This window comes from Electrophorus electricus, chromosome 8 (assembly GCF_013358815.1).
Source record: "Electrophorus electricus isolate fEleEle1 chromosome 8, fEleEle1.pri, whole genome shotgun sequence".
Classification (NCBI taxonomy): Eukaryota; Metazoa; Chordata; class Actinopteri; order Gymnotiformes; family Gymnotidae; genus Electrophorus; species Electrophorus electricus.
The window spans coordinates 15,648,773-15,673,866 of record NC_049542.1 but is presented as its reverse complement, the minus strand read 5'-3'; the positions used below and the strand labels follow the sequence as shown (position 1 = coordinate 15,673,866).

The 25,094-nt window shown below is 40.6% G+C and overlaps 1 protein-coding gene across 4 annotated transcripts; it reads left to right on the top strand.

The window, feature by feature from the left end:
- The first annotated feature begins 2,211 nt into the window (after positions 1–2,211).
- On the top strand, positions 2,212–21,584 carry card11 (caspase recruitment domain family, member 11). Of its 4 annotated transcripts, none has more exons than XM_027005246.2 (24): positions 2,212–2,325; positions 10,170–10,383; positions 11,168–11,305; positions 11,642–11,967; positions 12,203–12,382; positions 12,534–12,680; positions 13,322–13,447; positions 13,556–13,756; positions 13,996–14,160; positions 14,262–14,310; positions 14,398–14,483; positions 14,614–14,720; positions 14,843–14,883; positions 14,977–15,106; positions 15,282–15,480; positions 15,611–15,737; positions 16,124–16,364; positions 16,642–16,726; positions 16,877–16,972; positions 17,057–17,177; positions 17,468–17,653; positions 18,851–18,975; positions 19,740–19,855; positions 20,047–21,584. In XM_027005246.2, the coding sequence occupies exons 2-24, from the start codon at positions 10,182–10,184 to the stop codon at positions 20,249–20,251; spliced, it is 3,399 nt and encodes a 1,132-aa protein (XP_026861047.2). In that variant the 5' UTR covers positions 2,212–2,325; positions 10,170–10,181; the 3' UTR covers positions 20,252–21,584. The 4 variants fall into 4 exon arrangements, with proteins under 4 accessions (XP_026861047.2, XP_026860802.2, XP_026860883.2 ...); XM_027005001.2 differs by having other exon boundaries at positions 14,244–14,310; XM_027005082.2 differs by having other exon boundaries at positions 2,212–2,335; positions 14,244–14,310.
- Positions 21,585–25,094: the final 3,510 nt, after the last annotated feature.

Genomic DNA, 25,094 nt, shown 5'->3' with positions numbered 1-25,094 from the left:
CTCCCTTCTTTTTTTGGCACTCTTCTGCTAATACCTGATACCATGTTGCTAACAGTTCTTGTATTTTATGATTATTTGAAATCATATGCTTCAGTTAAGTTCATATTGTTCTAGTATTCAAGGACAATACTAGACAACTAAAAACATCACTTATATGCATAACAATAAAAAAGGAAGTAGTAGTTTCAATAATTATATGGAACCTTCATAAAGTGAGACACACAGATTGAAAGCTATACAGGCTATTCTTTTTTGTCCAACAGAGTTAACTTTGATAAAACTTTAAACCTTGATCTGGGATATTCTACTCTAATTATCTTGTTTGACCACTAGAGGGCAGTAGCTTTAACTTTGGCTAATGGTCTGACTTCCTGTTGGATGTGTTGTGTAGCACTGTTTAGTCACAATCCTATATGCTGAGAACTGTAGCCGAGAACAGCCCTTTGCGTGCAGTCCCTGTTCATCTCCTCTCATCAGTGATAACTTACTGGTTATAGTTATGCCCTAAGAGTGAACTGTGCCTGACATCAGTGAATACTTTCAACCAAGGCTTGACCTCTCTTCATTCAGACATCTAAAGTGGGATTGTAATGTCATTGGAAATTCATTGATTGTATCTTTAAATATTCCTCCAAATTTCAGAGAAACAGATCAGAAGATTCCTGTACATTAGTGATGTCCTTTATTACAAACTTTAGAATCACAGTATTCAGTGGTTTAACATTATCTTTCAGCCTTGATCTGGGTCTCCCAGAGAAACCTTTGCAATGTGATCTAATGTGTGAAAGAAGCAAATAGATGTGGAATTTTCATTTGCACACAGAATTTGCCTGCACTGAGTTAAGGTAATCTTTATGACATCACGGCAAATGATTTAATTCAGGTTTTATTTTTATTTTATTTTATTTATTTATTTAAACGGGAAAAGTGGCCAATACCCATAAATAGATTTTTTTTATTGTATGCTATCATGTCAATTTTACATAATATTATTGTATTACACAGAGCTTTTTACTAGTGAATAATGATTTTATGCTTAATTAGAAACCCATTCAAAGTTTTCTCATTTTGAATGAGTCAGAAATTTTCTCTTCCTATAGATGATCATTTAACTTCTGTATAATGAAAACATCTCAAACTAAATTTTATTGCAATAAAAACAGAACATGCCAATAGATTTATAACTGTTACATGTCAATAGATTTACAAAAATTGCTTCAAGGCTCTTGACTGTGAATAAACACAAATAGCTATGATCACTATAAAGGTATTGTTTTAGTAAACATGAAATTCAATGCAGCAACACAAAGTTTCCTCAAATTATGCCAATAAGACTTTTATTACTGTAGTATCAGGCTGATACTGCCTAGAAGAAAGCATTCTGTCAAAAATCATTGAAAGGCTCAGAACGTTCACTTATTAAGTTCTTTAGAATAACTCTTAATTCAGGCATCATGGATCAGGTTTTTACATACATACATACATACATACATACATACATACATACATACATAGAGTTAGATTGAAAAGAAAGAACTTTACTGATACTAAGGAAACTGCAGTGTTACAGTAGCAGGACATGAACTGCATATGAATTTATATAAATTACATAAATGTATGGGTAGAGAAAGAAGTTAAAGTACCTACTGTTTAGGTGAAATAAGATTAAAACGTGTACACACACACACACACACACACACACAATTACACACACACTTGTTTTAATCTTGTTTCACTTAAACAGTAGGTACATTAACTTCTCTCTCTCTACGATCTCTACTTCGCTCTCTATGATTTCTCTCTCTCTCTCTCTCTCTCTCTCTCTCTCTCTCTCTCTCTCTCTCTCTCTCTCTCTCTCTCTCTCTATATATATATATATATATATTATATATATATATATATATATATATATATATATATATATATATATATATATATCCATATACTATTTAGGTAACAGGAAAATTTGGAAAATAACCCCGTAACATCTTTTTGCGTGAAATTGCATTTTCATACCCCCACCCCAGTCCATCAATATTTTGCAATATATCCAGAAGTGTACAGGGATGTAATGTAATATAGTTTCAAATTTTATGTAATTGCTTCTGTATACCCAACACTGCATTATCAAGTATCAAACGCGCTTCACACGTATAACTCCGCCTATTAACCCTCATCCTTCGAGTGACTAGTAGTCACAGTTCCTTTCTGTCAGGTCGAACTTTAAGTGATCTGTCCGGCATGCGCTCCTCTGCTTCAGTGTTAGCTATTTTAACATTCGGAATGTGCGTGTCCTGTTGAAATCCAAGAAGTGATCTTCTACAGGTAAATCAAGGTATTACATTTCCAATCAGGCGTCAAAATCATTATTTATGCAAACATCTCCGCTTAAGTAAAAGTAAAAAAGTAAAAGCTGATCTCTCTGAGATGTCGGGCTTATCAGAAAACTTTACAAAACTAGGATGAGTTTTGGAGTAGCTTGACATGCGACGTTTGTGATATTCTTTATTGTATCAGTTGAGCTGTTTGACGTAAGTATTGTAACATCATAATTATTACTGTTAGGCTGCGTTTGAGGCAAGGTGACAGCACGCAATCTAAAATGTTGTTCAAAGGTCCTTAGCAGCGTGTCACCTGTCTTCTCAGTTGGAGCTGCGCTGTTTTGACATGGTCCCTTGAAGATAAAATTCACCGATTTTTCACGAATGCAGAACTAAACGTGTGCTTAGAGTTCCGTCATAAAATGCGAGGCACGCGAATTTATTAGCTTCGTAAATAATGTGAAAAGGGGTGTCTGCAAGGTGTCTAGCCAAGATCCATTATTACCTCTAATACAAGAGCCAGTAACATGACTCTAAGCTGAGCAGCTGACAAATGGATGAAAGTTAAATTTATTAAATTTAAACTGATTGAATTCAGGCCGCTTTGGGTGAATTCAGGACATTTTTTGCGGTCAGGCTTCGATCTGTAAGGCTCATTCCTACCTTTGAAAATGTGTTCGAAGCTGAAGCTGCAACAACATAAATGCATCATTAATTAAACTCTTGAATCTTTAGATTTCTTCAGCAGCATGTGAAAAGGATGATCTTGATTTCTTAATGGGCTTATGTATACATCTATTTAAACATCAGGAAATATTTGTCTCCTGATTGTTCTGTGGTTCTTTAGCAGCAGACTAATCAATTTGTTGATAGTGCATTCCAGTCTACACTGCTTGGAGCCTTTCTTGCACACCCCAATCCACGCAGGGTCTGATGATGAGCTGGATGGAATGTGTTAGGACAGGAAATACTTGAACATGAAGTCTGCATAATCACAGATCAAATGAATCATGTTGAACAGCTTTGCCATTTTTACAAATTACTATGGCAAATTAGTATGAAAATGTCCAGGCATAGAGAGGCATGTTGCTGAATCATTTTAACTCGTGATGATCAGATCCTCTCATTGCATTGATACCAGTGCATTTGCACAGTAGTTTTGAAAGTGTCTTGAAAGTGTTTGTGTTCATGCACAACCTAAAGACTTTTCTTTCCCTTTAAAACCACCACAAAACTGAGAATAAAGGGCCCTTGTCCACTTCCTGGTTTTTCTCCCAAGCCTGTGGAGAACTGTAGTGGTTTCATTAATATTCATTCTGCTCACTGTCACAAATTTAGAAATCCTTATTTCTAGATGGTGCAATTTGATAAGCTGCGTTTAAATGAGTTGCAGTCCTAATGTCACATCTAACACAGGAAAGCAACTTGAAATGAGATAGGAAAATAGGAGGCAGTCTCAGAGACTTAAAACTGTCTTTGAAAGTTATCTCTTCTGCCAAATATTACATCAGAATTCGCTTTGCAATTTCTCGTGAAACCAGAAGCTAAAAGGGCATCGCACTGGGTACACAGAACCTTAAAACAATTATTTTGTGATGCTGATTTTGCTCCACTATTATCTTCCCTGTCTATCATTTATGTGTTGACTATTTTTTGTGTAATAATCACATTTGCTGCTTTGATTTGCATTAGCACGCTTGCTTGCCAATTGGGCACTGAAGAGGAAAGAGGATTGACCTTGATAAATAAGAGCAGACGTGATTCAGAAGTGAATACAACCCTTTGATAAAGCTCTTATCCCCATGTATGGGCATCTTTGCCATGATGATTGCAAGAAAACAGAACAAAATAATATATGTAAAGTTCTGCTTTCACACAGAGGGCCTGGTTAGGGCATCATGCATGCAGCAAGTGCAATAAGAGGAGCAACACTGCGGCACCTACACCCACACCCACACCCACAACCCCCCCTACACACACACGAGCTGTGCACTTAAGTTGCGCCCTTCGGCCAGTCTCTCTGGCTGTGAGAGTGCAGTGGGTTAATGGAAATGTCATTTGAATAGCCAGTAGTGTGTCAGACAAGGACCCTCTGTGAATACAAAACAGTTGCCCAGTTCTGTTCATTTTTGGACCTCAACTTTGTTTAACAAATTGAACAGCACGTCATACTCTCCCCCTTTAAAAATCTATGAAAAGCTCCAGAACATACGAATTCAATTTAAAACTTGTCTTTTGTAAGATGCCCCACTCCTCCCTTGTGACTGATACCATTTTGCTTGGATTTGCTGTTGTACCCAAGCACAGATTAAGTTCCCAGCTTTGGAAGTAGTTCAAAATAGCAGCTCAGTGGGATGTCAGGAAGTTTGGTCTATTCTTTGAAGGTTCATTGCTTTCTCTGCAGTAAACTTGCACACTCCAAGGGATATTCTGGTGCAATTGGCACCTTTCAATGGGAGTGAAAGAGCACATCCTCTCACATTTGTGGAGATTACACTGCAAACTTGTTGGTCAAGAAATGTTGAATGTTCTAATGTCTGGTTTGTATCCAGATGTTGTTGTTGTTTTTTTGTTTTTTTTTTGCTGTGTAATCATGTTAGCTTCTTTATCAGAGGTAAAATAATGTCTTTATGAGATACCTCAGAAACAATCTAGAACCTTTTACCTTTTGCTCTGTATTGAATATCCAATAAAACAATGGCTCTCAGACTCTTGACGGTTGCAGCAGTGCATAGTCTGGAGTTCTACTTGCTCTAATGCACAGATCAAGTTGATTATATTTGTAACAAATGACTGAACTGTGTGCTACTGCATTCCTGTGGGGCTGAATTTGGGAAGTGTGCCATATAGCTTTAAATCAAGCAGGAAAAACTAGCAATCTCCTGCCATCTATAAACGAAACCTGCATTTACATTTTATTGATAATTGTCATGGGCATTTAATAAAACACATCCAGTATATAGTATATTGATTATTTTTATGGTTGCTGTTTTTTTTCCCAAAACCCAGACAATACAGAGGAATAATCCAGGCAGTTCACATGGAAAAACAAACTCGTTGTCCATAGAGATATTGAATTACATTAATCTTGCATGTATATGAAAGTGGGTAATATGGATTAATGTGGATTAAGAGTCAAAGATAAATAGATGATACCTTATTGACACAAAAATGAGATTAAAGGCCTGTGAGAAGTGCTTGGTTTTGGCTTTAAGCTTGAAATCTTACACTATTATGGAGATTTAAGAATGAATAATAGAAGTGCGACATATTCTCATATTTACATATTCTCCCCTATCAGGTCCATAGCAGGCCAAGGTTCTTACATCCATAACCTTTGCACCTGCTGTTATGCTTGACAAAGGTGGAACTGTTATGTTGAATGAATTTGGTTTTAGCTTGCCAGTGATTGCATCACATTTTTAATTGTCTGGTTCCTTTAAACACCGTTAACCAGTGGGTGGATTGTGAATCACTTTGGGCAGTTATGCATTCCTATCAGCTATGTGTCCCCCTATGTTAATAATATTCAGTTTTAATCAAAGCTGTCTCATGCCAATGTTTGATCATGTTTTTTGTGATCAAAGTCAGTTATTTCCATGTCTGTCAGTGAAAGTCAATTCAGAATGGTCAACAAACACATTGCACACTGATATTTTGGAGTGGTGATATTATAGTATCAATATTACACATTTAAGGGAAACCTTTTTGATGTGCTCAAGAAGTATTATCAAAGGTTCATTTAATAAAATGAATTTGAGAGAATTAGCCAAATGAAGTAATAAAAATATAATATGCAAAGATAAATCTACAGTCCCCATTACTTGCACTTAAAAATGTACTTTTTAACTTCATGATCTACTGCACAGCAAAATCCCCAGGAATAAGCAGATACAGTGTTTTAGATCCAGGCCACCTGGCCAAAAATGAATACTGTGTTTATTCAGCACTGGGGACTTGCCTTTGTAGATGTTCTAGCACTTCAGTTCAAATACTGAATAAACACTGGTGTGATGTGACTCTTTTAAACTGATCTTTAAACTTATACCTAGCATAATGTCCAGGCATTTTTACATATCCCCACCTGTCTCATGTTGTAAAACGCAAATACCATGTATAACAAGCTCAGTGTCTGAACTACAGTTGTTTACACAAAGTATGAGATTGTGAGGGGGGTAGGAATATCCTGCAAATCATACCATGATTCAACTCTGAAACCCCAGCATTTGACTCTTGTCTAGGACACCTGGGAGATCATACAAGGACACCATTGCTGCTGAGTAAAATATTTTTTTTTTTCCCCTTATGTTGTGCTGGTTTTCTATATGTTTAGGAAAGTTTAGGTTATGTAAAATGATCTTTGTAAATTATCTACTTCAGTCTGTTGCAAACTTTTTTGCTGTGTATTCATGACACACAATGAGTCATCACATCACTGCAGATTGTTTTCCATGTTTGCTAGTATTTGGGACCCTTATCGCTGAGCTGCACTATTCTGAAGCAGCTGATAAAGTTCTCAGTGGGCTGAAGCTTGTGCAGTAGTAGGAGTGTGGCTGTGGACCCAATGAACTGCTTCATGCTGCGTTTCACTTTCACACAAAACAGCTTACCACAGTTCCTCTGAACTGGTAGTCTGGAGGAGCAGAGCTGCAGCCTATTGGCTGGAGACGCACTGTTGGTTCGTGGTTGTTCTAAAATCAGATCGGGTGGCGGGAGCACGTGGTAAGCACTTCCGCCCTCTTGATCTGCCACTGCTCTCCAGCATGAGTGAGGAACAGTTTCAGTCCCAGTCCCCAGGGGAGAAACAGACGAAACAGTGGTGAAACAGGATCAGGCTTTAGGTGTGACTCCCTCATAATGCAAAGGAAGAGGGAGAGAAGGAAGAGGCCAAGTTTGGACTTGCTTTGTACACTACATGTTTCTCTGTTAGATCAACTGCAACACAAATGAGATCTGTTGCTTGTTTGTGTAGAGTATTTGTGAAATATGCCTATATGTTTGTGTCTGTAAACAAAAAAAACTGAAATTGTGACAATTCAGCTCCATAGAAAAGACAGCTTTTAACTAGCTGGATTTAAGACACTGAAATCACTTTCCATTTTAATCATTGTCCCCCATTGTTGCCAGTTTCTGGAGGATGCTGTACAAACTGCTTCTTCACAGTTTTGAAATGTAATTTTGATGTTGTGGCCTATTCTATGTAATTTTGATGTTGTGGCCTATTCTATTGAATAGCTCTTTAAATGTGCACAGGATCTGAGAGATTTGACCTCTTTGCCCTGAGTTTTTCACTTGAAGAGGTGGGACTAAACATCTGCTACCAAAATGAGGAAGTAAAGAAATTAGTCACCTACTCCAAAATAAGCTCAGAGGAAACTTGGTTAGGGTTGTATTGTAAGATGGGGGTGTGGACAAGCCAAATGTGTTTTGTACGCCTGTCCACATATGAGTGTGACAGTTACATGTGAGTACTCCTGATGAATGAGTTGGCTGAGTCATGTCCCATCCAACACACAGAAGCCTGTGTAGACCTCTGACACCCGGGCATGTCATTTACTCCAGCAAGAGCCTGGTCACAGAGGGAAAAACCCCACTGATTCTTTCCAGTCCTCACCCAAACCAGAAACCAGAGAGGAGTGGAATCCTTGCTCTGCTGTGCGGAATGCATGAGGTGCATAGGCACCATTTCTAAATCCGCAGATTTTATTTCACTGCTTTTTGATTTACCCTCATGCATCCCCCTCCCCTCACTACTAGGCCTGTGGTTGCCATGCCCAAGAGCACCAGAGGATCTGAGCCTGTAAAACAGCAGGAGGCATGACTGGCTGGTTGCTAGCTTGCAAGCTGCCTTGTCTGTTCAGTGTATTTGTCTGTTCAGGGACTGCAAAGGGGATGACCCTCATTTGTTCAGTGTACAGGGACTGCAAAGGGGATGACCCTCTGTGCAAGCATCCTATAATGCTCAAGTAGATGCATGTCAAATCTGTCCACAATCTCAATCCAACATGTGCCAACTCATTATGGAATTACAGAGCAGGAGAGTGTTAGGAACACATCATTGGTCGATTACCTTGCAGTCTGACCTAAGGGAGAGAGGGTGAAATGCCAAACATCTTCTCAACATTTACCTGACTCATGGGCTTTATCAGATTTAGAGTAGTGTATGAGGCAATGATGAATGAAAGAACAGCAAGAAAAACATGCAAAAAATGTGTGGAGGTATATGGATGTTATCAGATAAGATGTAATTTGCAAAGTGGTGCAGAGAGACAATGCAGGGATTATGTAGCTACAGGTGACTAGCCTGCATGCCCGGGCTGCTTACTGCCCAGACACAGGCCAAAGTAAAATAGCTTAAGATGACTAATTCCCATACATTACAGTAATGCACATTAGCATGCTTCCTTAGCAACCAGTATAAGTATTGAATTACCATCATGGACAGAGGGGCATTGTATTTAAACTCATTTTGTCATTTTGCTGGTGGATGCATAACTTGGTCAGGTCATCAGTGCTCCATGGGCTAGTGTATACAGGTAATGTATAAAAGTCCCTTCAGTTCTGGGACCTCTGGTCCTCTGCCTTGTGCAGTGACCCTGGGATGGATTTGAGTGAGTGAATTTGTGGACTTTGATTGCTTTTCCTCCCTTGTCATTTGAGGAATAAGCCTTGCAATTAATACAAAGTGATGCACTTCCAAAGATATTTGCAGAGAAGCAGACCTTTCATAAAGTGAAAAATAAAAAGCATCACTGATCATAGACATTGCATGAGCTGTCCAAACCCTTTTTTTCTCACCTAAAGTAATGTTTTAAAATCTAAACTGCTGAATTTTTGCAAACTGAACCATTTCTTGCAGACATGTAGTAGCCTCCGACTAATGTGGAAATCTCAGCAGCCCTGTTCTTACTGCCACTATCCACAATCCACTGTGACCTCTGTCTCAGCATTCATTCTGGAATATGTTCCATGAAGGCTCGGAGGCTGATAAAGGTTAACTACCTTTGTATTTTGATCATGTTTTACCTGTAGCCTGTGGCTATTCAAATCATCCGGCGAGTTCACAGAACACCTTGTGCCCCACCACTCATGAGTGCTCTGACATGTTTAGGAGGTTATGGTGGCAGATGACCACGCTTTCCTTCCACACTCTGTATTCATGCCTCTTGCGTGAGATGGACTGATTGCACCATCCGATGAGACAGTAGGAACTTGCAGCAGTTATTATGGGGCCTGTAACCCTGATATACTAGACAGTAGAATACATTTGGAATAAAAACAAAGAAAAGAAGCCTGTTGCTTAGAATTTCCATTTAATCTATATATATTGCTATGACATTTAAATATATATTGGTATAAAAGTCTTGCAGTTGCACTTGTAGTTAGTTTATATTATTCATATTCCTCTCAAATTTACATTGAGAGATAGCATCATTGCTTCATAAATATGCATAACATAATCAGAAGGACTGCATGTAACCCATTAAATGTCTTTTCAAAATTTATAATGATCATGTGTCTTTACAGGAAATTCATGTTTCCCATGCCATTGTCTGAACAAAACTGTTTAAAAATCTTTACAGAATTTTAACTGGATGAAAATCTAATGATTGTTTATTGTTTGTGCCATAATTTAACATTATGGCATTTTTAATGATTATACCTATCAGTGTATATTGTCCTAAAATTACTCCTCCCTTGGCTATAATATAAAACAGGTGCATAAACACAATGGCGCCTGGAGAAAGGATATTCCTCTCTCCATGTTCTGTGTGAAAACTTGATTAGTAGTGCTCCATGTATTGTGTATGAAGTCTCAGAATTCTAGCATGGGTATTTCTGCTTCAGGCCCCCTCAGACATGGAGAACGGAGCATCTGAAAATGTTGTAGATGATGAGGAGGCTCAGTGGGACAATGTGGAAAAGAACCGGTACATTCTATGCCGCTACATTAACCCCTGCAAGCTGACGTCTTATCTAAGACAGTGTAAGGCCATCGATGAGCAGGATGAAGATGAGGTGCTACACTCTCTACTGCTGGAGACAAAGACTAACCGTGCAGGTACTGTGAGTTTGTGCACATCTACGTGTGTGTTGGGGGGGGGGGGTGTATATGTGTGCTTGTGGATGTGTACCTATGTGTGTGAGTTTGCATGTGTGTGTTTGCATGTGACATCATGTGTGCTGCGTTTTGGTTCAGTACAGGTGTGGGACTGTTGTTTCACATCCTACTGTTTGCACATTATATCTGTTTGTATCTGTTTTACATAGCTGGACCCCCCTCATACATGTGCACTCACTCACCCCGTCTAGGCTGCAGTGACAGAAAGACTAAACACTATGGAATATGAAAATGCAAATTCTGTGCAGAAAATATTTACATGCAAATCATACCATTAATCAGTTACTCAGTCACCACATCTCTCACTGTGTTGTTCCAGTTGTGTAATAGGATGATGAATGGAGGCTTTTAATCCCATGAGCTGCAGCTGTGACTCCTTTGTTTTGTTTTGTTTTTTGTTTATTCTACAGACTCCTTCCTGAACCTCTCTGTCATTTTTCAGCTTATGTATGGCCACAGACACATTGGAAGATTTGGCCCAAGGACTTTTTAACACTGTTTTGTCTGTCACAATGAAGCATAGCAAAACTGTTGTTTAGGCCTGATTCTATTTACAATGACTTTGCACTGTTTCAAGAGGGACTGCAGTTTTTCTGCATGCTGGCATATTGACCAGATTCTTTTAACTCTATCATTTAGAGTTAAATACACTCTGGTGCTATTATTCACAGCAAATCCAGGAATTCAAAGCTTCAGGGCCAGTGAAATGAACTGTTTGTTTCAGGTCGGCTATTGGATATCCTTCACACCAAAGGTGAACGGGGCTACGTGGTCTTCCTGGAAAGCCTGGAGTTATACTACCCTGATTTGTACAAAATGGTGACAGGCAAGGAGCCTACTCGCCGCTGTGCTTCTATAGTAGGTGAGTTACTAAAAGTGGAGATCACATAAGTAGCTGGTCCTAATTCTGTTTAACAAGCAGTTCCCACACAGAATGTTAATGTGCTTATCAGTGAAAAAGAATTAGTACTAATCAGTTAGTATGACCAGTTATTACAGTCCAGTTAGTATGATCCAGTTTTCATAACTCTAATGCACTGACATTCATTCATTAAAAGTATTAAAAGTAACTTTGGGCATTATTGCCTTTGAAAACCTTTTCTCAGCAAGCCTTGTGTCATTGCTTACCTTGCCTTGGGTGTGCAGTGGATATTAATTTTGGATGATGTCTTGAGTCATAGTTTTTGCTCCTTGGCAGTGGAAGAGGGTCATGAGGGCCTCACTCAGTTCCTGATGAATGAGGTGATGAAACTGCAGCAGCAGGCCAAGGTGAAGGACGTGCAGCGGGTGGACATGATGGCCAAGCAGCGCACACTGGAGGATGAGCAAAAGAAGCTTCGCCTGGCTAACCAGGAGCTGCGCACCTTCCAGGAGCGCTACAACAAGATGAAGGAAGAGCGCAACAACTGCAATGATGAGCTCATTAAGGTCAAGGATGACAACTACCAGCTTGCCATGCGCTATGCCCAGCTCAGTGAGGAGAAGAACATGGCCGTCATGAGGAGCAGGGACCTGCAGCTGGAGGTCAGAGGGCGCAGAAGGGTTATGGATCACACTCAAATTCAAAACATGATTACTTGACTTAATGTTTGGGGCCACTCTATTACTGGGTTCACTGTTATCAGTTGCTTTGTCAAGTGTGGTGCCTTAGTCATCTTGATCATGCTCTTCAGGCCCAGATGTGGTAACATGACCAGCCTATGGTCAGTGTTTTTGAACACAACAGATGTTGCCAGTTTTATTTTTGTTTCTCCTTCAGATTGACCAGCTGAAGCACAAGCTGAACAAGGTGGAGGAGGAGTGTAAAATGGAGAGGAGACAGTCTCTGAAACTGAAGAATGATATTGAGAACCGGCCTCGCAAAGAACAGATCTATGAGCTGGAGCGAGAAAACGAAGTTCTGAAGATTCACCTCCAGGAGCTGCAGTCAATCATACAGGTCAGCCTTACCCTACACTTTACAACAGTGGAACATAAATAGTATTGTAAGTCTCCAGAATGAATCCAGAGCAATTTTGGACTTTCTGGTAATGTAAGTGTTTAAGTGTTTGTCACTGAACATTTTGCTTTTGTTATTTTGGCATGTACAGCCTGGGCCCCTGACGGACTCGGACAAGGCCCTGCGAGACATTCTGGAGCATGACCGACAGGAGGCTCTGGAAGATCGACAAGAACTGGTCAACCGACTCTACAACCTGCATGAAGAAGTACGGCAGGCAGAGGAACTCAGAGACAAGGTGACAGCTGGCTGTGTTCCAGCCACCGACTTTCAGTTCTTTTTCGTTGCTTCACTATTTATTTAGGTCAGTTCTGTGCTGGGATGACTCAGTTTGTATAATGTCTAAGGTCCCTAGGCTACATTGGTTGTTATTGTGTCATATCCTGTGGATTTCTGTATGAGTTTTCTTGACAGCATCCTGAATGGCATGTGATTTTGTTCTTGCAGGCGATTATATGTGTACAAAATATGTTCCACTATCTGATTTTTATGTAGACTGCCTTTAAATTCTTCACACTGCCAAATGTGATAGAGCCTGATGAAGACTGGCTGCTGTAATTTGCAGCATCTGTAATTAACAGTGGTTTTGTGCTGGCATCTGAAATGTGTCAAAATTCGGCTGAAGAGATACTCATGAAGACTTCCCGTAGACTGAAGTAGCACTAAGCACTTCTCACACTCTCACACCCTGACTGAAGCCCTTATAAAAGATAAAAGTATAAGTTTAAAGCCACTAGAGACCCATCAGTTCTAGTCTGAAGGTGGAAGGCATCACTGGTGCAGGGCTGTGCTGTGCTGTGCTTTAAGTTAATCTCACTGGTGCAGACCTCCTCTGTGCCCTCGGTCACTGAGATTAAGAATGTTTTCTCTAATCCACAGTACCTTGAGGAGAAGGAGGACCTTGAACTGAAGTGCTCCACTCTGGTAAAGGATTGTGAGATGTATAAGAACCGTATGAACACCATCATGGTTCAACTTGAGGAGGTGGAACGTGAGCGGGACCAGGTCGGGTGCATTATTTCAGTAATAGTATTTAGGGACATTTGGATAATGGGATTATGAATATTTAATGACAGAAACAATAACTATGATATTGGTGCTTGTGCCTCACAGGCTTTTAAGGCAAGAGATGAAGCCCAGAACCAGGTGTCTCAATGTCTCATTGATAAAGACAAGTACCGTAAGCAAATACGGGAGCTGGAGGAGAAGAGTGATGAGCTGTACATTGATATAATGCGCAAAGATGTTAAGATAGTTAACTTGGAGTCCAAGCTGAGGCGTCTTTCAAAGGAAAATGGTTTTGACCCTAACCAGGTATGGAAATCTGAAATCTGAAAATTTGTGGTGAAGTACAAAAAGTTTCCAGAGAAACAGTATGATTTTGGTTTGTCCACCTAGAAAATCAATTTCCTTTTCCTATATACATATTTGTTTCTATTATAATATTTACTGTTTAAAATACAACAGTCTTTGGTGAATATTCAACACCTAGTTCTTCTTGCAGCATGTCAATTGAGCATTGGTGCTACTGTGTGTTCTCATGTTGTTCTTAGAGTTTGCCCCGAGACCTTCCTCAGACAATCATATTTCAGCACTTTGAGTCTCAAGGCACCAAGATGGAGGGGCCATCTGAGGACTCTGAGGAGGAGGCCCATGAAGACATGTTTCGTCCTGCCCCGAGTGATGTCAAATTCAAGCGCAGACCAAACCTCAAAGGGGTAAGCCTCACTGAAACATCACGTTTAATCATTCAGTCCTTTCTTGTCCCTGATTCGACCAGGATTTTGTGTTTTTGACGCAGTTCCCATACCCTCCCCAGATAAGAGCGAAATCACCAATCTCTCCACCCAAATCATTGGATTTTCAAGGTAGAGTTACTGTTCATCTTCGACAGTCTTGCATGTCAGACTGAACAGAGCACAGACCACACTGACTTCCTTTTCCCTTCTCTGCAGCTGTGCCACATGCCAATGGGGACCTGTCCGATGCTGTGAGCGCTGACGCCAGCCCTGTAATGACGAGTTCAGCTTTTGGCCCATATGTAAGTTACTCTGTTGAATGGAGAGGAAGTGTTCAGCAAAAAGAAGCTCAGTCTGAGTGTTACATTGCAATTTACTGCTGTATTTAAAGGCCTCTTTCACCAACTGTGTTTATTCACTGTCGGTCTGCAGGCCCGTTTCCGGAATGACAGTATTATGTCCACAGCTGCTGAACCTCCAGAAAAGGCCTCCATCCTCAGAAGAACAAAGGAGGGAGAGCACGAGTTTGTGCCCAAATGGTACTGAAGAGTGCAGTACTTTTCTCTTCTGAGTGGGAATGTGGTGGAATTATAAGTATCACAGTTCTGAAGCATGTTGTGAATGGATAATTAATACAATTTGTACTGCCATCCCATTTCAGCCGAGATTCGGTGGACTCCGATGGGGACTACGTAGATATTGGTAAACAGATTGTTAAATGAATCTTTGCAAATATGAATCACTGTATCAATAATTCACATTGTTCGCCTCACATCTTCCTGCTCTCTGCCACAGATGATACGGACACGGTCTCATATGGCCCTCCATCCATCCACTCCTCCTCATCCTCTCATCAGTCTGAGGGCATGGATTCCTATGACCTGGAGCAAGTCAACAACATCTTCAGAAAGTTTTCACTGGAGAGGTGATCCACCATGGCTCTATGCCTACCATCATGCACATCCACTGGGTGGACATGTCAAAATCAAAGTCCTCCACTGGTGGCTGATTATCTCTTGGTCATAGTTTTGTCCTATAACTGATGAAATATTCCTCTTCTCATGTGCTGGTCCTCTCTGTCCATCTCCCCCTGTCACCAGGCCCTTCCGTCCCTCCCTTACATCCTGTGCACGCTCCAGTACTTTGCGGCCCGTGCAGGATCTCTCTCTCCCTGGAGACTCTCTGCTGTCAGACATTACTCTTATTGGGGGCAATGACAGCGGCATCTTTGTGTCCTTTGTCCTCCCCGGCTCCAGCACAGAGAGGGCTGGCCTAAGAATGGGACACCACCTTTTAATGGTGATTTGGCAGCTTGTGTTAGACATAACATGCTCCAAACACTCTAGCAGCAGTGTGTTCCCCCTTATTCCCCCACCCCCTCCTTTCACTTTCTCAGTGATTCTGAAGTCTCCTTTTTCACTGTTGCCAGCTGAAGGGCTGTATCCGGGGTGAGATGCAAAGCGTGCCTCTGGACACTTGCACACAGGAAGAAGCTCACTGGACACTGCAGAGATGCACCGGCATGGTCCAGCTTCACTATAGATGCAACTTTGAGGGTGAGACTGGCCACACCTGACATGTAGGGCTTAGAAGCTTAGATTGGGTGACAGTTATTATGATGTGTTCTAGGCCACTTTATAGACCCCAACACCTCCCTCCCTGCTTAGTAGTCTATTTACAAACTTTAACGACAAGGCTGGGCTTTGGTCTGGTTTATGGATGGCTGTCGTTCAGACACTCTCATCTGTGTGTATGTCTGCTGATTGCCATAGGCCTGAGAGCAGTATTCTCTACTGAAAAGTATCACTGTGTTAGATTATATATGCCAGAACTGTGTACCCAGGGTAGCTCTCGCCCTGCCGTGAACTGTCAGACATGTGGCGGGAGACATGGCAGTGTTCACTTCCAGGTGTCAGCGTGACCTCCACTCTTGTGTCTCCAGGCTACAGGCGGCTGCAGAAGGACATGGAGGAGGGCAGAGTGGTGTCGGGCGATTCATTCTACATCCGGGTGAACCTTAACATCTCGGGCCAACTCGACAGCTGCTCTCTGAGTGTGCATTGTGACGAGGTACTCCACGTGCTGCACACCAGGCACCTTGGTCGCTGTGAGTGGCTGTGTGCACGTGTGGACTCACTCACTGACAAGGATCTGGAGAAGGGCACCATACCCAGCTATAGCAGGTCAGTCCTGGTTTCAAATGGCCTTGTCCTTTCATGGTCCTAAAAGAAAAAGAACAGGAAATAGGACTTTATGTTCATTATTTGAAGTGAGAAAAATCTTGATTTTCCTTGGATTGACTGCTTTTTGAAGAAGAGGTTGAAGAAGTCTGCTGAAGAGCATTAGCCTTTAGGAATCTGTGTGTGTGTGTGTGTGTGTGTGTGTGTGTGTGTGTGTGTGTGTGTGTGTGTATGATATTGAGAGCTGTGGTGTAAACTGATGGTTGCTCCCTCTCCCCAGGGCCCAGCAGCTCCTCCTGGTAAAAATCCAGAAGTTAATGTGTCGCGGTGGCCGAGAAGAAGCTGATGGCTTTCGGGGGCTGCGGGTTAGTTTGCTACTTGACCAGCTGCGCTCGCATACAGTGGCCATGCTTACATGCAACTTCTGCAAAACCAGCACAACACAGTGCAGCCAAGAGTGAATCCCAGTGCAGCCAGAATGACAGAGGTTCGCCTGCTTTCATTTGTGTCCTCAGAGCACATTGCAGCCTGAGGAAGCCACTCCACCAATGGACCCCAAGTCCAGCCCACGCTTGTCCAGAGCCAGCATCTTCATCTGTCAGATCCTGCAGGTAATGCTCCCCCTCTGGCCTGACTTAGATTGCAAGAGACCACGGCCATTGGGTGCTGGGATTAAGAGATTTTCTTGGTGTCAGTTTGTCAGCAGGGTAGATAACAAGTACAAAAGGATGGACAGCAACGATCGAGTCCGCATCGTCAATGCAGGCAATCCATCATCTCTTCCCAGGTCAGGCTTTGAAACGATGAAGCCAGAGGGTGAGAGTAACAACCCTACTGCCACTTCACAAAGCTCACACAATAGCTTTTTGATGTATAGACAACAATGGATTTGTTCATGGATGGAGCTCTGGAGGCTGCACTAACACTGTTAACAATAAAGGAAAATTGATGGGAGCTAGTTAGGTCATTATGCAAATGAGACAATGCTAGTCTAATTTGCATAATGACTCTTAGTTTGTTGATTTTACCTTAGTGGTTTTGGTTTAAGCATGTCTGTAACTGTCCCTGAGGAGTTTGAACACCATGTCTCTGTGGTAATGTTTTAGATATCCTGGACTCAGAGAGTGACCTGAATAAGAGTGACCTGAACCTGATCCCATACAGTCCAGTGACCCCGCACCACTGCCCACGCAAGCGCCCTGTGCTCTTCTCTCCCAACATCTTGGCGAAGACCATCATTCAGAAATTCCTCAACTCTGGGGGGGCCATGGAGTTCAACATCTGCAAACCAGGTTAGCCATGATGAACAAGACATGCCTAAGATAACTGTGGAAAATAATAAAATTAATAACAATAAAAATAATTAAATATACTAACATAATTACTACACAAATGTGTGCTGAATAAATAGGAACAATAGCTGATGCTCTTAGATATTGGTCAGATACATAAAATACAAACAAATAAATAAATAACCTGTGTCATGTTGGCTTGGATTTGGAATGCGCTTTCAAGAGGGAGTTCACCACAGAAGAGAAAAATGTAGGCAAGAAACCAATCTTCAGAGCTTAAAAATGTACTGCAGAACTGGTTACAGACCAGCTGCCTTTGTCTTTTTGGTCAATGAAACAATGTTAGCAATTTAAGTTTTAAGTTAGTTTAGAAAAGTTGTTTTCTTTTCCCGAGTGCACACTTTATCACACTGGCTCTAAAAGCTTTCATGCGTTATTAAATCATGGCACACACAATGGGTGAGATGATTTCCAATCAACACGAATCGTGCATCGGCAGAATTAAAATAGCAATTTTAGTAGCAAGCAAAAACTTTCTGTGAACCCTTGACCTGATGCATCCATGCAAAATTCACATCTTGTTGCTAACACTTGTTCTGTCTATAACTTCTCATTACCTAGATGGAAAGTTTTGATCATAAGCCAAGTTCACAGGGCCTTAGTTTTCTCAACCTTCATTGGTAAACTGTAGAAAGAAAACCGTCCACTCTAACAGACCTTGAAAGGAATGGGTTTATGATGAACTCTCTGCTGATGCACTGCGTTAGAGTGCATATTCTCCAGCAGATTCCCTGCCCAAGAAAAAGTACGGGGAAAATATCATTTTAGTAACAGTTAAACCACATTCAGCAAAATTCAAAGTACAACAGTGTAAGAGTATATAGGCAGTAAATGATTAAAGGATAATGGCATATGCAAAAGCAGGCATATATTAAATTGGTAAATATATTTACAATTTGACCTTTAACAATAAACAGGCTGTTGTATTGTAGGCAGTTACTTGTTCAAGCCAGACTGTCAGAAGAAACTAAAAGATGATATTCAAAATTTATCACAAAGAATACTTGAGATATCCTGCAAAAAAATGGCAGAACCTCAATTTTTAATGGGTTATTTATTGTGACGAGAATGTTTTTCTGCCCTTCATATTCCGCTGTTTGAAAGTCAACCTGTTTATGCAAATTGTCATGGTTTCAGACATCCTGACAAAAGACGAGTTTCTCATGAAGCAGAAGATAGAGCCCATCATCTACTCCAAGGAAAAGCAGGCCAGCACGTATGAGTGCGTCACCCCAGAAAACATCGAAGCCGTTGCCATTAAGGTAAATAAAATGCTCTTCCCAAATTTTTGTGTTGACAATTGGGAAATTTCTTCCCTTTTGGTGAGCTCCATTTCTCTTTTTCTAAGTAAGAATATCATCAGTTTTCTTTACACTGCTCCCTCAGCAGTGGTGTGTCTCATTTAGAAGTGATGCCGTGTCATGAGCTCTAGCCTTTTCCAGCAGTCTGCTCACTGACCCGGAGCTCTCTGGTGACAATTATTCTCTGTCACTGAGACCTAATTCTCAGAGATCCACTCTAATCTTCACTCCCCGTGAAGGAGTCTCAGCCTTTATGTGGAGGAGGTGGTAGAGAAATGTGGGTCTTAAGAAAGAAAGTGCTCTCTGCAGATGTGAAAAGGACAATTCACATTAGAGAGAGAAGGAGAGAAAGAGAGAGAGAGATAATGAGGTAGAGCGAACTAAAGAGACAGAAAGGGGTACCCTGGATGCCCTCAGAGCCAGCATGCTCTTTGGGGTCTGTGGACAGGTGGTCAGAGAACTCATTTTCATGCCTCACTTGTAAATGGGTCAGGAAAGGGGATGCAGGAGTACCATTTACAACACTGCCAGACTTGTGTTCACTAAAGAACAAAACAGAGTGAAAAAAAAAACCACATTCAAATATTCCTTTTTTCCATCCTGAAGTCTGGGTATTCCTCTCATTAAGAATTCATTTAGCATTAGATTGCAGTTCAGATTGCTTCAAAGAAGTATCAAGTTGTGCAGCTCTGGTACATGTTTTCTAATGTTCTGTTGCGTTGCAGAATAAACACTGTCTGCTGGAAGCAGATCTGAACTGTGCCAAAGATTTGCTCAGGAGAGAAATCTACCCCATCATTATCTTCATCAAAATTTGTGAGAGGAACATCAAGAAATTAAAGTAAGCAGTCTGCCAAGCTCCCAGCCTCTGTCAGATTTATGTACATCATGTAGAGCTCAATTTTGTCTACTTTACTTTTTCTTTAGCTCTTAATCATGCTATTCACAGCTGTAGCAGACAGTCATGCTGTGTGGTTGTTGCAGATAGCTCGTTTGAATGCGATGATGTGCTGTGTGTGATACTTCCTGCAGGAGGCTACCACTCAAAGTGGACTCGGAGGAAGACTTCCTCAAGATGTGCCGTGCCAAGGAGAAGGAGCTGGAGGCACTGCCATGCCTTTATGCGACCGTGGAGCCCGACTCCTGGAGCGGAGTGGAGGACCTACTGCGGGTCATCAAAGACAAGATCTTTGAGGAGCAGAAGAAAACAGTTTGGGTGGAACAAGACCTGCTGTAGGCCGTTGGGTGTGACCTCACCCATGTGCAAGCAAGGACATGCTCTGCTTTGTAGCACTTCTACAGGCATGCATCTCACACTGACACTCGGTGGGTGTTTGCAGCACCGGTGGAATTACTGGTAAACATCAATGACATGGGGACAGGAAATGGTGCTGATATATGTAGTTGCTCTGGAGTGAATAAAAAAAAAAAAAAAACAGTCCAGGAATGAGATCTCTCTCAGAGGTGGAAGTACTCATCTTTAGCTCCAGATATATAATTCTCCAGATGTGTTGTCACTGGCATTGTAATAGTCATTGGTACTACCCAGTAAGCCACAGTCCATTGCTCTTGTAGGATTGTTGGATTCCAATGATGATTTCTCCTGTGAATATTCACTGCAGTTGTCCTACATCATTTTGAATAACCATAAACAAGATTGATGTTGATAATTGTTAATGAATGTAAAGCCTTTATCATTGCAATTTCTATAAATATTGAAATAGAACAGATTTTATTTTACCCTGTTTTTGTCTTACCAGTATATTGATTTCCAGGCTACAGTACACTAGAGAAAATGCACCGTTTCTTTTGCTGTAATATGTACAAAATATGTTGGTGAATGACTGCTAGTTAAAGATGCTACAAAATTGTTTGCTGGTGAATTAGTAATGCAGTTGGAGGCACATGGCATTAAGTTCATACGATTATGGTAGTGACTTGTGAGACATTTGTTCTGGGTATAGAACTGTTTAATAGTCTGCCAAAAAGGGAACTGTCACCAAGAAGTTCTTGGTATATTTAGCTCTGAAAGCAAAATGTCCCCTCTAATATGAAAATAAGTGTTGCATCAACTCTAAATAGTACATAGAGGGTTTATATATTCAGCATCGGAATTGTACATTAGAAGGTTTCTCTCTCTCTCTCTCTCTCTCTCTCTCTCTACATAAGAGGAAAAAGAATATATATATATATTCTTTTTCCTCTTATGTACTATCCTGAATTGATGCATCACCTTATTTTCTTATTACTGTTATGCAAACTTACTAGAGATTATTTGTGCATCATGACAAGAAGTCATTGAATGTATATGTAGTATGTGTGTATTTGAATTATATTTATTGTAAGCAAATTACTTTCTGGTACAGACAAAAATTAGTTTTGTTTAATATAGTTTCTATTGATTGTATAGAACCATAACCCTCTTTGCCAAAGTCTCTCTGAGTAGCTAAAGTAGTGATGTCTGAGATATAGAAAAAGTGAGAGGAGTTGGATTATTTCTGAAAGTACAAATGTGTCTACTAACACAAGTGATGTATGTTATTTCACATTAAATGACCTTTAGAAGATCATTACTGTTTCCTGTAATTGCACTGCAGCAGTTCATGAGTTTGCCTCTGAGATGCAGTTGTACTCAAAGCAAGTCTAGCTCTTCTTTCTACCAGAGCTCAGTTTTATGCTCAGTGTCACTATTGCTGATGAGACAACTCTCATTTTCATTTTTCAGAGATTAAAACTGAAATAGCACACAAAGACTGGGACCAAAAAAAGAAGACATCGTGAACTGAGTGTGTCACGAGCCAAGCAGTGGAAATTTCAGTTGGTTGGTGACGGCCATAGACAGGTTGATGTCTGTGGTGGCGACAGTTCCTCTCAGAGTAGCGTCACTGCAGACGCCAGTCTCTTACGGTAAACCCAAGTTTCCATAGTGATTGGAAATATCAGTCTGAGAGCTCCTGGGTCTCACTTTTAACCAAAACACAGACATTCACTACACACACTCGGTTGAGACTGCATACATCCTAGTTTTCCACTGAAAGTGATTCTGTGTTGAATGCAGCATTACATACACATCTTGACATGAAGCCAGCAGAGTAAGTAAACAAAACAGCGTGCGTTGCTTCTTGGATGTCTTGTATTTTGCATAGTGGAAAGTCCAGTTTACTCTCTGGTGCATGCACAAATGATGTACAGCTTGGGCTGATGGGACAACAGAAGTGTGAACACCTAGCATGCAGAGTGGTACAGGCGTACAGTTCTAGACAGCAGCAAGAATAACTAAGGTATTGGAGAGAGAATATTGAGGTACTGTTCTGCTATGCAGAGTTCAGAGCATTGTTCAAACTGCTCAACCCGCATCATCAGCATAGTTCAAGGACTTTGCTGTAAGTTCGGGTTCCTTGCTGGTGTAACAACATACCTTTCATATTAGTTTCAGTTTTGATGTTTTGCTTTTTACTGAATAAGTAGCTACAGAATAATATGTACTTTGATTAAATAGTAATTCTGCAGTTGAAGAGGTTAAGTGGAATCTGCAGTTCAACAAACAAGGCTGGTCTTTTGGAAAAATTGTCTGAACTGCTGTATGTGAATTTGTCCTTTTTTGTTTCTTATAGCCACTCACAACAGGAAGCACAGCATAAACCATCCAAGAGCTGCTTTGCCATGGCAGATGGCTTGCCAGTCTGTTAAATGCGACGATCCCTGAATCCGTCAGTCAAATCTGCAATGAGTGTAGGAGCTGAAATGTCATAATATACACTCCATCAAAGAGAGAGAGAGAGAGAGAGAGAGAGAGAGAGAGAGAGAGAGAGAGAGAGAGAGTGTGTGTGTGTGTGTGTGTGTGTGTGTGTGTGTGTATGTGTGTTTGTCTGTGTGACAGACGTCAGGATTTCTGCATAGCAATCACCATCTGTGCCTCTTGTGGCACACTATGATGTTTCTGAGCAACAGTCCTGTCTTGCCCACAACATCACAGACGATAAGAGCCAGCTCATCTGGAGTCTCTCCCTTCATGGACAGTAGCAACCTGCTTTCATCCAGTTGTTTGCTAAATTGGGGTTAAATACATTTCTTTTTTACACTGGGATGTGAAGCATTGTTACTGACTTTGATGAAAATACATTTTCTAGATCATTTCTTTGATTGGAGAAGTGGAAACTTTGTGTGTCAGCCTTGCCTTCACAGGGTAATGTGTTCAGTTGAGTGGAGGCAGTAGTAGCACTGTCTTGTTCACATCTCCCAGTTGGGATATTTTTGATGAAAGACTCATTAACGACATGAGAATCTTGACCTCTCCCACAGTTGTTCAGGCATAGAAAAGATGGTAATAGATTCTATTAGAAGTGTTTGGTCTATTTCAATAGTGTGCATTTTTGTTATTGCAGTTTTATTCAGTTATCTGAGCTCCCCTACCATTTCTCTTTCTCTTTCTAGCAGACTGTTTTGCTCTCTCTATCTCTGCCAAAAGTGCATTTGTCTTGATATTAGCATGTTGACAGCTGGAGCTGAATGAACAATATTTCTTAATAAATAACTAAGCATTTTGGGTCATGAGCATGAATCTCCATCTCTAAGACTGATTGGATATGTTCATAATGTTTTTAGATTATAGCTCTACATAATGGGATTAAGTTGTGATGGGGGTTGAATTATTTACTTGGTTTATTGTTAGTAAAGCATAATTAGATGTTTCAACAAGAGTGTTTTGATTTCTGCTACCATCCAGGGACACCACATGCCTGTTGGGGTTTTGTTTAGTGCTATCTCTTAATTATTCATTTGGTCGGACAAAGTTTTAAATTGCATGCTTGTTTCTTTTTGTATCCCTTGCCAAGGAAATGTTTGTGCATCTCCAAGTTACTCGGGTCCATAAGTAATTAGAAAAAAGGGGGCAGCACATAAATGAAATTTCATTACCTATGAAAATGCCTTACATCAATTACTTATCATGCTTAATAGTTATTTTAATGCTCAAATGAACTGACTCTCTATCATGTTATGCTTCCAGTGAAAACACACTCAGAAAGATAGTTTGAAAGACAGTTTGAAAGAATTTGAAAAACAGTGGGAAAAAACGTATTTTAAGATAGTTAAAAAGATAGTTACACTATTTTAAAGAGAAGTATAGGACAAGGGTTTATTCAGAACAAGAAAACATTCTCACAAATCAAGTTGTTGTTTTTTTTTTAAAATTTACTTCTGTCACTGATCAGAGTGATGGGATCCTGTGAGCAGTCAATCCAAGCCCAGGGCATGTTGCTGGCAACCAGTACATGATCCTCTCCTCAGTTATTTTTTTCTCTTATCAGTCTAAAGTATGCAGATATTACTGGCATTGTTCAGGGTGCTGCCTTTGTGCCATTCAGCCCAAGACTGCATCCATCACATACTCACGAGAGCAATTTCACTTTGTGCCACCCTGAAGGATGGTGGCTTGTATTTTGCGTTTTTGAATTGGTGATCAAAGTGTGCAATCATGGCTGGGTTGCCCTCTGGATGGCACTTCATACTCATGCTCTGCAGTGTGCTGATTTCATCTTTCTTCCCTGAACCTGGACCAATTAACCTCCTGCTTGAAAATCAACTTGAAAGCTTTTCCATTAAATGTTTTCCTTGTACACATCAACTTAATAAATAGCATTAAAAATCGACGTCGGCTTGCCAGTAATCCTAAAATACTTGTTTTCTAACATATAAATGCTACCTAATAATCTATTTGGTAGGCAGTTGTGTGTGTGTGGGGGGGGGGGGGGGGGGGGGATTTAGCTAACTCTTTTGTATGCTAAAGTGGATTTAAAGATATATTTTAATGGAATGGGGTCAACTACACATATCTTGCTCTTTTAGCATTCACTTTTTAAATTCAGGGCTCTTTTGACAGAGTTTTGTACTGTATGCTGAGAAGCTGAATTTTCAGTATTGCATCTGTACAACTCAATGATAATATGAGATGACTGTGGGAAATGTGACACAAATTAAAACCCCACGGGCGTTCCATTCTCATTTACCACTGTATTGGAAAGCTGTTTCAGAATCATTTTGCTTAAGACATTAAACAATGCCTTTTGTTGATGGCTGTA

What these genes read in the sequence shown, in the direction of transcription:
- card11 (XM_027005001.2), top strand. Translation starts at nt 10,182, where the DNA reads ATGGAGAACGGAGCATCTGAAAATGTTGTAGATGATGAGGAGGCTCAG. An exon ending in TGGGGACTACGTAGATATTG is followed by an intron (nt 14,884 to 14,976) that starts GTAAACAGATTG and finishes TCTCTGCCACAG; the next exon opens with ATGATACGGACACGGTCTCA. An exon ending in GTTCAACATCTGCAAACCAG is followed by an intron (nt 17,654 to 18,850) that starts GTTAGCCATGAT and finishes TCATGGTTTCAG; the next exon opens with ACATCCTGACAAAAGACGAG.